Source organism: Geospiza fortis, unplaced genomic scaffold, assembly GCF_000277835.1.
Source record: "Geospiza fortis unplaced genomic scaffold, GeoFor_1.0 scaffold54, whole genome shotgun sequence".
NCBI classification, from domain to species: Eukaryota; Metazoa; Chordata; class Aves; order Passeriformes; family Thraupidae; genus Geospiza; species Geospiza fortis.
In genome coordinates this window covers 212,590-227,066 of record NW_005054301.1, presented here as the reverse complement: position 1 = coordinate 227,066, position 14,477 = coordinate 212,590, and the positions used below count along the sequence as shown (strand labels likewise).

The window sequence follows — 14,477 nt, the reverse complement described above, 5'->3', positions numbered from 1 at the left end:
TATAACCACTAAAAATTATATTTAAATCTTTTGTTAGGATGATTTAGTGTCAGATTTAGCTATAGTAGTAGTGACATGATAGGGGCAATAATTTTAACTATTAAGAGGGTCTGCTGCAAGGAAGAATTTTTACAGTGAGGGTTGTGAGACACTGGAACAGGTTGCTCAGAAAACTTCTGGATGCCCCACACCTGGAAATGCTCAAGGCTCTGATCAGCCTGGTCTAGTGGAAGGTGTCCCCGCCCATGTCTGGGGAGTTGGACTAGATGATGCTTAAAGGTCCCTTCTACCCTAAACCATTCTATGATCCTTTGACGTCATGCTCAGCAATTAAAGTATAGGGAACAGACGAGGAAGGAAGGGAAGTTTGTGGTTATGGAGTTTATCTCCCAAAGTAATGATTAGCTGTGCTGCTTTCCAGGAAGCAGCTAAACATCTGCCTGCTGATGAGAAGTAGTGAATAAATTCGGTATTCTGCTTTGCTTGCATGCTCAGCTTTGCTTCCCTCGTTAAAGTGTCCTCATCACAACCCATGAGTTCTCTTGCTCTCACTCTTCTGATTCTCTCCCCCGCCCCACTGTGGGAGCAGTCAGTGAGTCACTGGCTGGGGTCAGCCCACCACAAACAGCAAGTCTGTTAAGTAATTGGATGACAGAATCGGCAACAGAGTTAGAGATAGGAAAAGCAAAACAAAACTCATTAGTACTACTACTACTACCCAAAAGATACATCTATTTTTAGGTGTTAACTGATAAAGTTTTCTTGCAAAGTATCACCCCACTTACACAGAGCCTGGGACACATACACTCTTAATTAATGCATTCTCTGTGCAATGAATTATGAAACAGATACTGCCTCAAAAAAGAACTTGTGTTGGGGTACAGCCTCTCAATACAATAAACATTCAATTTGACTCTTGTTCCCCATAACACCCTTAGTATTTTTTCAGGTAAATTATGAGGATCTCCTTTTCCAATTCTTCCCTCACACGCATGAAACAGAGTGAGTATTTTGAGACAGCTGTTGGATTTTTGTGCACTTCACAAATACCAACTAAGGACAGGTGGGACAGTCTGATTAATTTTCCTTTCTGTCTTCCTTGGGTAGAATACCTGTTGGAGAAAATAATTCTTAACTCTAGTCCCTGACAGGAAATGGTAAATAAAGATGCTGACACAGATGCCTTACATTCTGACGTGCAGTCTGGTTTGCATCTTTTTTTACCAATGTTAGGACAATGGCATATTATTTTTGGGCATGGGACAAGCTTTTAACTCATGACTGAAAAAAAAATGCACTGACATGTACAGGTAGAGAAAAAATGGATCTTTTCTATTAGATTTGGTCCTCAAGAGATAAGGAAAAAGATTTGTATAGGTGATGAAGTGCGATAATATGAAAGGCTGCAAAACAGTTGCTTAAGAAACAAGAACAACAAAGGGATAAACTACTGCAGGCATCACCAGAGCTGGAATGACATTGTACTGTGTACTACGTTTCCATAGCAACTAGCCATAGGAAGATGAATGTCTCATATTCACTGTGCTCTGCAGTACATGTCTATAAATCAAACTTGCATAGAAGAGCATAAGATTTCTTCCATGGGGTGGCTCTGAAAAACAGGTTATTTTCTCATTACTAGATAATTACATGAAAGAAAAATGAGACAATTAGGTCATTTTTTCGTATGGAAAGTACCAATACATACAAAAGTACTAATATACCTCTACTGTGAGATACTATCAATCTAAAAGCCCAGTAGCATAAAAAGCTGGTCATTAATGCCTTCTTTTCTTCCTTAAGATCTGAGTTATGCTTGCTAGCTTTAAAAACTGTATGGGAATTTTCTGTCCACTTTTGGTTTGTAAGACATTTTTCATCATTTATAGGTTCATCCACATTTACACATGGTTGGTTTTCAGTTTACTTCTGTTATTATTCCCATTACCATGCTCTGAGGCTTTAACATACAAATAAAATAAACTGTTTTTCTGAGCAAATGTTACAGCTAGGACAAATATTTTTTTCAGCATATTTAATTAATAATAAATAATACTATATAATTCAAATATGACATTCATATTCATAAAAAAAGGAAAACAGTACTTAAATTAGTTTTTTAAGAATTTGAATCCCACCTTAAATGACAACATACTCACTTACAGATGGCCATTTATCACAAATAATTGTTGCAAAGGTCTTAACACAATGCATATACTTGTAGCTACATGAAGATCAGCAGTAATAGTATAAAGCAATTCTTCTTCTTCTAATGGGTGTGTTATCCATTACAGAGAGCCCCAACATGAAAGAACACACCATTTACCTTAGTAGCCACTTCTGTAACTCCTGTGTTCAGAACGTTGAGGTTTTATGGTACAATGGCATTCTAATCAGGTGCACATCAGGTGTATAATAAACCCTGGATCATTTTGTTGAATATGACTGTAATATTAGATCAGAAATAAATGTTACTCTACTGTTCAGGCAAGATTACAGTCACTTAATACAATCAAATATAGACTGAAAACCTGTCCATATTCTCCAAACATCAGCAACAGCTGTGTGCAGTATATTACTGACATTTGTGAGAAAACAACCCCTGAGGAGAAAGAACATCTACATGAAATATTATTTTATCAGTATGAGATGAGATTAGATATGGTCCTCAATAGATTTCAGTAAATTCAGTACAGCCACTCCAAGTAACAGGCCACAAACTCTGCTCTGAGTTTGCAAGGACTGAGGCTTCTCAGGCTTTGTCTGAACTTGTTTGACCTGCTCTGGAGATTCTACTTGCTTTATCTGTTACAACAGTTCTTTCAAGGACCAGGTGGCTATGTCTAATTTGTTCTTAACTTTATACAGGATAAACACAGATTTATACAGGATAAACACAGATAGTAGTAACAAAAACTTCTTCTATGTAAAATTATATATTTATGTAGAGAAATATAGGCCTGGCATGACAGCAGATGTAAACACATACCATATGGAGTAGTAAAGGCATCGGATGTTAAAATACAGGGCACAGGCTAACACTGAAAGACCAAGACTAAAAACTCACTTATGGTCAGTTACAGACATGCAGACACAGGAACTGGACAAAAATATTTTTATAGGTGACAGAGCAAAGAACAAATATCTGAAATATGTAGTTTGTGCCATATATTGGAAATTAGAATGCAATGTGGGCTTGCAGTCCTCAGAAGGAAGAGGAAGGTGTAAACTGGGTGGGCAAACATATTTAAGTAACCCAAAGTAGATGCTAGAAAACATGAATATTACACTCCTTCCGGTGAAAAAGCTGGGATAATGGTAATTCACTCTACCATGCCTGCCTTGAACCTGTCAGCCTGGGGACTGAGTGGGACAGTGGAAGATTGAGAGCAACCACAGAGAAAGGGATAGGTAGTAGGAGGTGCATAACAATTGCTTTGAGATATTTTGCTGCATAGTACTTTTTTATCCTTATTATTAAATCTGTACTAAAAATAATTTTTTCATTAGATTGCTAAGATTTTAGTATATAGTAAAGACAAATACTGGCTTTAAGTATCAAGTGGGTCTCCTTCGTAGCCAAATAAAAGATTTTGAGCATAAAAGCTCTTAACAGGTAGGTCTGAAGAATAATCCAGAATAATCCATTGTTCTTTCTTGCTATGTTATATTGAACATTTAAAGATTTTTAATATTAATAACGCATGTATATTAATGATAAAGAAAAGGATTCCATTTTCAAGCTGCAAGTTTGTTAAAATTAGTTCAACATGTATATATGCCCTTATTACAAGCATTTTGCATACCTACAAATCAACTCTACTTTCTCTGAAAGCTAAATGACTCTGGTGGGGCCCTTCACTCTTCATGCAAATCAATTACTGGTATTATTCCGTCCTTGTGTTCTGCATAGCTTGAATACACTTGTTTTCAATTTTACATCTCAGAATATGTTGAGAATTACATTCCATAGCATAAAATTCCCTGCTCTGCATGGTAAGTAGACAAGCTAAGTATCATGAATGTGCCTTTAACTCTTTTCCTACCTCCCTTCTGTTCCTGCCTTTGTGACACTAGGCACAGACTTTGCTTATTCTGCAACATCTTACTTAAAGTATAAGAAAATAATGCATGCAACAATGCATTCCAAATTAAAGGAACCAGTCTGAAGACAGCATTTCCACCAAAGAGAAAATTTTATAAATAAACATAAAGAACCCTTTTCATTTAACAATATCAGAGCTCTGAAATACACAAATTAAACTTTTTCCCCTTGTCTCAATATTTACCTATGCTTTACTTTACACTTGGAATGCTTTTTTATGCTGAATTTCTCTGTCTTCATCTCTGACTGTACTATGAGGAACATCACAGTGCTCACAGTATACAAACTGCATTTATTCCAGATGAAATGAAACTGAAGGATATGCTTCTGGCATGCACCCAAAGGACTCCACCTTCTAGGGGTCATTCAGTCTGTTGACCACACTAAAATTAGGCCAAGTAACCCCTTCAATACAGATATTGGGTCCCCATCATAAACTTCTTGCTCTACAGCCCTGATCCCTTTGTGCTGTATTAATTGCTAATACACAGATAATTCTAGAACTCACATTTGGTCAGTCATCACATTTAAAAACTCTAAAGAACTTCCAAGTATTGTACATTATTTCACTTAACATAAAAGAAACATTTTAAAACTATGTTCAAAAATTTAATTTTGATCTCTGTGGTAAAAAGAGGGAAGAACAAGAAACATATCTACAAATATGAAAATATATACACTTCATTTGTTACAATAATCTATTGTAATATAGATTCTGTTTCACAAATACATGAAATGTCTCACAAATATCTGTGACCAAAATATTTCTTATGGCTTTCTTTTCATGCAGACTTAATCCAATTGTAAAGATTAATTTAGGACAAAAGTCTTAGCTCTGTTTCCCTAAATAAAGTTCAACAGCCACACTTCTGAGCCAATCTCACCTTGCAAGAAATCTCACCACTGCTACATTGCAATATACACTCCTGTTTAACTAAATTTTATCGAGACAGCTCTTGAACATGGATTTCCTGATTAGAGGAGGAAAATGTAAAAGCAAATAGTTTTAAGCTTCTTATGAAACAGTACAGGCAACAAATTACCTTACATACCTGTTATTTATTTATTATTATTTTAAAAATACTAGTTATAAAATTTATATTAATTATTACATTATTTACACAATAATTTGTGTATAATCTTTATTAATAAAGGCACTGAAACAGTAATGGGTGCTGAAGCTTTTATCTTCAGCTGCATGATAAAATCTAATAATTTCAATTAACTGAAACAACAAAAAGACTGCTATCCAGGAATATGGATCAATTTGTTAATCTTACCTGGTGGCTTCAAATAAGATTTTTTCAGATAACTTAGAAGAAACAGAATTGAAAGCTCTCTTGAAGTCTTCAAAAGGCAAAAATCCTCTATCTTTTAGATTAAGAATAGGCAAGGGAAAATAATGTAAATTAGGGTGTTTTTTAAAACTACTTAATTCAATGTTTGCATGTAAGCTAATCAATTCCCAGTTTTGAAATGATGATACACTCTAAGGAACTACATTAGAAAAATGTTTTAGAAAGGCACCTATATAAAGAAGAACAATCTAAAACAAATTTTATACTGACTATTCCCTTTTGCCAGTGTGAACTCTTCAAAAGCAATGTACCTACATCTACAACTCTCTTACTTAATTTTTCATTTTACAAGTAGACATTTCAAAAAACTGAACAAACCAATTGAAAATTTCAAATTTGTAAAGCTTTGAAAATATAGATTATAAGATAATCAAAATTACATTTCAAATCTACCATTTTCATTGACAACTTCAATATTTTGAACACTGTGTTTTAATTTTTTTTTCACAAATGTTACAATCCACTTATTCAAATTATTAGTTCAGTTTAATCCTGCTGAGTGCATTATATCAGAGCAATATCAGGTGATCAATCACTCAGGTTATGAATTCACTTCCAGACTCATCTGGAAAATAAAGCATCTCAAACAAGGCTAATGTAGACCATGTGCAGCAGATAGCAAGGCAAACAAAAGTTTTTGTGCTTGAAACAGTTAAGTCCTTTGAAATAACACACTAAAAATAACACTTGAAAAGCTACTTTTAGTTCATGGCAAAAAGCTGAATGCATGCTTATCAGATCATCCCAACATCTGATCTGCCATATGTTTCACTTTCCCTCTTTTCAAGGACCATAGTCCTGTCTGAGATCAGGAAAAAGGCAGAGGATCTGAAAATCCATTAGCTCAGAGGTTTCTGATAAAGTTTTCCCGTTTTCAGTTTGGTGATAGGACATCCTCTGCTGTTTAACAGTAATGAGAAAGAATCTCCACATCTACTTCCCAACGAGAATGAGAAAAAAACCCCTTGTTCCTTTGATTTCCTTTCCTTGGTCTGTTATGAGAAGTTAAAAAAAATCTACAGCCACAACCAAGGGAATTGGTAAAACCTGTGGCATAAATGAGTGGGGAAATATGAGTCATAGAGACATAATGAGAGGCAGTAACAGCAAATAGGAGAGGCGAATGGCCAGAGATTTCTTTTAACAGCTGGAGGAGCTCCTGCTACCACAGACAGAGCTACAGTCCAGAACATTGCAGTCCACTGACCCTGGCTGTTTCATAGTCACATCAACACCATCTTTATTTGCCTAGTACTGCTTGCTTTAACTTTGCTGCATCCAGGACATCTCATATTTTTATTTCCTTCAGGTGCTCTGTTTTGCTTAATTGCTTCAGATTTAAATTAATATTTCAAATATTAATAAGAAAAAATCCTCATAGTGCGTATCAAGAGGTGTAAATATTTACTTGTTTCATTACTGTATAACTATGCAATCTTCATTGTGCTCATAAAATTTAACAAACTTTTCAAATAATGGACCTAGAAAAATGTAAAATTAAATTAATTTCCCTGCCAAAAAAGATGCCAGTTTCATTTTCACCCTTTAAAATATGTACGACTAAGGTCTACTGACTATGAGTAGTTTTAATTATATAAATAAAAATAAACTGCAATAATAACCTCCAAAGTTAGAGAATAATCATGAAAACATTTCAATATAGTTAAATTTTTCTCACATATTTTCTACACTTGAGTATTATACTTCTGTTTACCTCTACTTTTTTCTTGTTACCTGCCATCTCATGTTTCTTTACACTGGAGAGAAACCTGGACTCCTCTAAGCCATTTGCATGCCATGGATAAAGATCCATGCTGCATGAACAATCTATCTGGCATCATTCCCAGAAGCCAAGTCTGAAATAATGTATAACCCCAGCTACAGATTCCTGTGAAACCCATAATAAAATGGAATGTAAAACTGAATTGGTTATTCTTTCTGTATGCTGCATGAAAGACTTGTACATTTAAAGAGTGGTCACAGAAAATTAAAGAAATTAACATATAAATCTAGTTGGTAAGCTCTGAATTGACCATTTATTCCAAAATCAAAGTAAAACATAAAAATTAAGAAACAAAAATCTGACCCCCAAAAGTTAAGGCCTCTCCATAAAACATGCAAAAATCCTGATACAAAAATTCAGCAGATACAAGTTTTTTTGGAAAAGGGATCCCACTTCAGCTCAGTATGTAAACACACATTAATACTCTTCTCTCATAATTTCTGATGTATTACTTATGTTCACTTTAAAGAAATTAGTTTTCTTGAGAAGAGAAGATGACTGTATCCTAGAGGAATTTTTCCTTTATCTAGTAACATAACAAAAGCTCTGCACGTCTTTTTCTTTTGATTCATTCATATTCTCTTCTTTCTGCAGTGGTTCAAAAGCACAACTCCTTCAGCTCCACCTGCTGTCTCAATTTAAATCTGTGTATCAGTGTACAGATTTCCAGTGCCTTTTTGCTTATTTCTTCTTGGGAAATCATATATTAAGAACTATTACCATCTCAGCTTCCAGGATTACACTGTCTTGCTGCTTTCAACTACTAGGTTCTGTACATGCACCATTTCTATAATAACAGAGGTTGCCCAAACATGCTGAACTTGCCTGTGCGAACAGCTTTCCATTCAATTGGATAACTATGGAAGTGAAATTATAAAAAAGCAGTATAAGCTTTCCATCCATTTATTCCTTCTCTTTCATAGTAACATAAGAGCCCAGAAATATACAGTATGCAATTTTCCTTTTATAGAATGACTCCTATAATAGAGTCCCGCCCATTCATTGATTTGGAGAGCTGCTGATTCACATGCTACTAGAACAGGCTGCAGAGCTATGTCAACACACAAAAAGGACATCTTAAAAATTATAAAAGCCACTAGGTATTAACAAATCCATGATCTATTTTTTTATCTTCACTGTTTCTGATTCAGACATTCATGTGATTTTTTCTCCAGGAAAAAAATCCCAAACCAAACAATCTTTATTTTGCATTGCCTAAATTAAAGATTTACCAGAAAGCGTGTGGCTTAATGAGCATGTGTTCTAGCATCATAAACAGAAGCAGCTTCCATAATGCCTTTCAAATATATTGATACAAATACCTGTGCAGTCATGTGGCAAAAGGCAAGATGGAGTTTAGCATAAAAGCAACCTCAGTTTTTTTAACTTCATTTTTGATATGAATAATTTATCCAATAAACTTGCCACATGACCCCACAAACAGAAGTTTGAGTGTAAATTGATAATGTCAAGGATAACAAAACCCAAGTAGGACTATATAAATGAGAAGCTTATTTATTGAATTGTGGGGTAGGAGTCCAGTATTTTCCCAAGTTAATAGTGTATTACTATCAAAAAATTCATAGAAATTTTCATCACTTACCAGCTTGAACACTAAAAATTATGAAATACTTTTCTCCATCATTAATCAATATAATGTTGCTATTAAGAAATGCCACTTTGAGTGACAAGAATAAATTCAAGCTAAACGTAACACAGAAGCACTAAAAATACTACAAAACTGTATGAAATACCTTTAATAGCCATGGTCAGCTCATTTACAGAATCAAAGATTAGAATCATGGCACCATTTAGGTTAGAAAAGACCCTTAAGATATTTTAGACCAACTGTTAACCCAGCACTTGTTCACCACCAAACCATGTCCCAAAGTTCTGCACCTCCATGTGTGTTAAGTATCTCCAGAACCCCCACCACTTCCCCAGGCTTCTGTCCCAATGCCTCACAGACCTTTCGGTGAAGGAATTTTTCCTAATATCCAGTCCAAACCTTCTCTGGGACAACTTGAGGCCATTTCCTCTTGGACTCTTGCTGGTTGTTGGGAGAAGAGAATGTCCCCCACCTCCTTTCAGGTGGTTGTAGGGAATGATAAGGTCCCCCCTGAGCTTTCTCTTCTCCAAGCTAAACAACCCCAGATCCCTCAGATATTCCTCTTATGACTGACTGTCCAGACCCTTCACCAGCTTCATGATCAGTACATATTATACAACGGTAGCAACTATGGCATTTAAGTAAGAAAATATTTTATTCTAATTAAAATAAAACCACCTTTTTTATTCAAAAAAGTGTATATGTAGTCCTAATAGAGTCCTAATCAATACCAAAATCTCAAACTCAGTAGTTTTAAACAAAGATGCTTAACTTTGTAGAAATTTGAGTTCTTTATACACAAAGGAACTGTAATATTCAAATCTAACTTCTGGAGCATCAGCACCCACATCTGTTATTTCCTCTAAACAATGAAAGAAATTTCTGGTTTAATATTCAGATTGGAAATCATATTTACTGAAGACCAGCTGGATCAAAATTAATTTGGTAAATCTGTCTAAAATAAAAACTTAAAAAAAAATAGAAAAATTTAAGAGGAAATTAAAAAAATATTTGCATCATTTATTCTTCTACAGCTTTTCTGGAACCCATCTTATTTTATGTACTATATATTTCCTTTAGTGTCTTTCAGCAGGTTCTTACCTCACAACTTTACCTGACAGGAACGCTGGAGTGACACTAACATATTGGTTAGCAAATTTCCAAGATTCACTAATACTTACTAATATTAGTGTGTTACCAGGATTCATTTATAGTACAAAATCAATAAGCTAAATTACGCAATGAAATCAGTAAAAAAAAAAAAAAAATTCCTTATTAAAGAGATCCCTGCAAAACATCTTTAAACAATGTAAGGAACAGAAAGGGAGTATATAGACAAATAAAGCAGAGGGGTCCACTTTGAGCTATATTTGTATTGTTTTTTGATGTGACTACATGCTCACGAGTCTAAACTCTTCCATCTGTGTTGTCAGAGTACAAGACTGCACATAGCTGCAGCACTGAGACAGCCACCTGAGGGGATGTGAGCAGATTCCAGAGCAACCTCAGCTTATTCCACTCTGGAGAAAGGACAAGCCAAACATGATGAGACCACTTAAGCTAAGGCTGCATGTTCCACCATGCCTGCAACACCTCCCCATGACCATGTCAGATACATAAACAGACCAGGGAGTCCTATCTAGAAAGCTTTGATAGAATGTGCCAGAAGCAGCCTTGAGCTCAGACTACCCTTCTGTACCCCGGGTGTCAGGGCATCCTGCTGCTGGCATCTTGTTCAGCAGCAGCTGCTGACCTGCTGGTGTCCTCCTGTGAAGGTACAGCCTTGGGTCAAGGACAACACTGGACATTGGAGCCTGGCCTCCCAGGAACACTGCAGGGAGTGCTTTCAGTTAGGTCTAAATGTAACAGTATCAGGAAGGAAATTTCAGCTTGGAAATTACATATTTAAATGACTGCAATTCCTGCAGTCCCATTTTCAATTTGGAAGACTAAATGCTAGCAGCTAGTTAGCTGAATGGTTGCTGAAATATAAGAGCATTTTAGATGACTTCAAATAATTTTGGGGAAAAGAGGATCACTGATCCAAACTGTCAGAGAATGAAAAAATAAAAGTCACATAGACATGATTCCTACAACGTTGCTAGTTCCCAGAAATGACAGTATTTACATGCAGATATACATACAGTATCAGTTCAACAATGAGTTTAATCTCTGGTTACATTTTTCCCAATTATGTGCCTCAGAAGGTTTAATTTTAAACATTAAAATTACATAGAGTTCAAAAATTCTATTAATAACCATACTAAAATAATATTTTACTCGCAATATAGCATTGTTATAACAAATTATTTAGAAAAATCAAGCGGAGTAGGAATGTGATTCAAATTTTTAGAGCTCACCTTTTCCAAGAAAGAGTTCATTCATGACATCTAGTGGGTAAAGTTAGTATTACTTTTAACTTATAGAATAAATGCAAACGCGACCAAAAAAAATGCAGCAACAATTTACTAAAAATTCAGTTGCTTGACTGCAGTTGATGATGCTAAGCAATTGCCATTTCTACTGAAAAAACTATGTTAGTATGTAGTGCTGTCCCAATGCTTCTTCAGTTGAAGAACAGTTTCACCTTAAGAAATAATGAATGCACACTATTCCCCATGTCTTGCAAAAGCAATTGAAAGGACTCTTCTTGCCAGGGCTGTTCTTAATCAATTCCAAAAAATTAGAAGGGCCGTTCCTATAGCCTAGGATTTTGTGAATTTTGACAACCAAGCAATATGCACAATAACATGCTCAAGAACTGGATCCTAACAATCAACTTTTAGGATTTTGCAACATCTGCATTTGGTTCCTCTCTGGTGCACAGAGAAAGTTGTGTTTCTCAGAACCAGATTAAAAACCACACACACGTTGAAAGGAACACACTCAGGACCTAGTCATCAGCAAAAGCAAAACATGTGGCTGTGCTACAAACACACACTACAAACTTACCTAATGCACACTAGCAGAAGCCACAAAAAGAAAACTATCTGCCTCCCCAGGGACCTTTTAGGGATCTTCACTACAAGCAGTAATTGGGTAAAGGGCAACAGTTGCTGGAATTGGGCCCACTTAAGGAGCAAGCAAAACCACGAGATGACAGAATAAGCCCTACAACAAAGGTTTCTTAATTAATTTTCGTGCAGCTGCACAGACCAAATGGTCACAGTAGTGCCTAAAGCCACAGCAGGTGTGACTTGGCACCTTTTCAGGAAGAAATAACTAAACCTGCATCTCCTGTCTTCCCAGGAGTCCTCTGCTTGTATTTTCTTTCCAAGGAGATGCCATCAGTGACTCATGCACAGAGCCTGCTCTTGTTTAAATGCCTTAAGCATGTTTTGAGTACTCCTGCTGGAAGTAACGTCCAGGGAATTTGACAGAACACTTAATTTTTATATAGTAAAAATAGCTAGGAGAAGATAGATAAGGAAGACACTGAGCATTTTGAGATTCATAATTCAGCAGTTAGGACTTACGTTAGAAGCCTTAAGCATTTTTAGATCTGGCCACAGTTCATTGAGAAAATGTTTACCCACAGCTGAAATGCATCAGAAATTACTACTTTCGTAGTTTACTAAAATATATATTTTTGTGGGTTTTACTTTAAATTATCATAGACACAATTTTGTTTACAATCTTGACAAGACAGTTTTTGTAATATACGTGTTTAATTTTAAAATAATAATAATTAGTCCCACGTGGTCATTAGGGAAGAAGATTGCTCAAGCTGGAGAAGAAAGACGATTCAGTCTTTCTATACTTTACATATATAATAGACTTTATAGTAGATTGGCCTCATTTATTGACATGGCATGAAAAAGACTCACAGACACATTGTGTGTATTCTGAAATCCTTTGTGTTCTTCATACTCTTTTTTAATTCACTTATACTTACTTGAGTAAAACTATGACTTCTAAAACTACATCAAGCCATACAAGATATCCTGTATTTTCCTGTAAGTATAGAAACACATACTTCTCTCAATTAATCTTTCTATTCTTAATATTTCTGTAGAGCTCTAGATTTACATTTGAGAAGTCATGGCTAAAAATGTCCAACTATTTCCTGAAACTAAAACCGGATATATTTTTAAGAACACATGTTTATTCCTGGGACATGTAGCAGTTTCACATTTACTGAAACCATTGAATAAAGAATTGAATGTACCACTAATAAACACCAATAACATGCTCAGTAAGTCACTTTTTACATCTTATACACATATGAAATACAATACAACCTTCTACTCATCACAGTTTTCAACAGAAAAGCCAGGGGTTTGATTATTTTCTTTTGGAATAAATATGTGCAAATTAGAAAATTACTTTTAGAATGTGTAGGTATTTCTGTTTACCACACCTACAGCAATACACTCCCAACTACTGCAGACCAGTCAGTACACAGTGTTCTCAACAGACATCTATAAGCTGGATCTTCAGAACATAATAAAAAAGTATATACCTTTGAGGGTTTCTAGCAAAAAAAATATTACTAGACCTACTGTAGAGTCTTCTCTGCTTAAATAGCCTTTGCTATCTTCATTGCACACTTCAAAATCCTGCAGAAAGAAAGTGATTTCCATTAAAAACCAATAAACCTAACCTAGGATTTTTTATTTTGCTTAACTGTTATAGGAAAAACAAAATAAGCACTTGTTGAATCACCTCTATCCATCTACTCTGTTCCAGTAAAATTGAAAATGGACAAGTCCATTCACTTTGGGTTTTTTAGGTCAAAATAAATTTTTTTCATACTGCTACATTTTACGTGCTAATGATGAAAAAACTTTTTGCAAACTTAGAATACATAGTACAGACTTCTGGGAAACAAATCACATGAAATTTGCTTCTACGAGACCATATATTTTTTCTTCAAAAATGACAGATAGCTTTAATTGTCAGTTAAGTCACCAGACAGGAACTATGAGGAGAGAGTACAATGAAAGTGTAGTCAGAAGCCAACAAATTTTCTGAGGTACTTGTAGAAAACTAAAAAGCATTTCTAGAGCCTGTACTTAGAGAAGAGACTACACACATAACATGGGAAACCATGCAACGTTCCTGAGAGCTTTTCCCACAGAACACCTTCAGCAAGGGTTGATAATACAGGATGACATCTAACAGTAGCGAAGGTTTATCCACAGAGCATTTAAGGGAAAACCGCTATACGCAGCCCTGCGGACAAGCACTGAGGAAATTACACAAACTAGCCGAATTTTCAGGAAAGCTTTTATAGGAGTAGCCTGCCATTTTCACCGCGTGTTGACACTTCCAGAATTTGTTAACTGCAGCCACGAGCTTACCATAAATTAGAGCAACGAGAACCGAGCGCTCAGTTCACCGTAGCAGCCGAAGCGCGCTTTGATGCGGGCCGCGCTCCTGCTTTGATTAATGTTACACCTGCTTTCCTCCTCTCCTTGCCGAAGCCCTCACGTAGTTATCTCATTAGCGGGGCACTTCACACACAGCAATTAACACCGCGCCGAACGAACATTATGCAAATTCCGCACCTGCCCATAACTAATATTAAGGTCCAATGAAGCCTCGTTAGAATAACTCAGCTCAGTGAGACGCGCCGCCTTTTCCAGTGCAGCTCCCGGAGCTGCCGGGCCCCCTCAGGGC

General features: G+C 35.8%; 1 protein-coding gene across 1 annotated transcript in view; it reads right to left on the bottom strand.

Moving 5' to 3' along the window:
* EFCAB11 (EF-hand calcium binding domain 11) overlaps positions 1-14,105 on the bottom strand; it is a 55,150-nt gene extending 41,045 nt beyond the window's left edge. The window contains exons 1-3 of the mRNA XM_031064502.1: positions 14,067-14,105; positions 13,318-13,414; positions 5,386-5,476 (exon numbers count right to left, since the gene is read on the bottom strand). Coding sequence (XP_030920362.1) covers positions 5,386-5,476; positions 13,318-13,414; positions 14,067-14,105 — 227 coding nt within the window. The remainder of the gene's footprint in view (positions 1-5,385; positions 5,477-13,317; positions 13,415-14,066) is intronic.
* Positions 14,106-14,477: the final 372 nt, after the last annotated feature.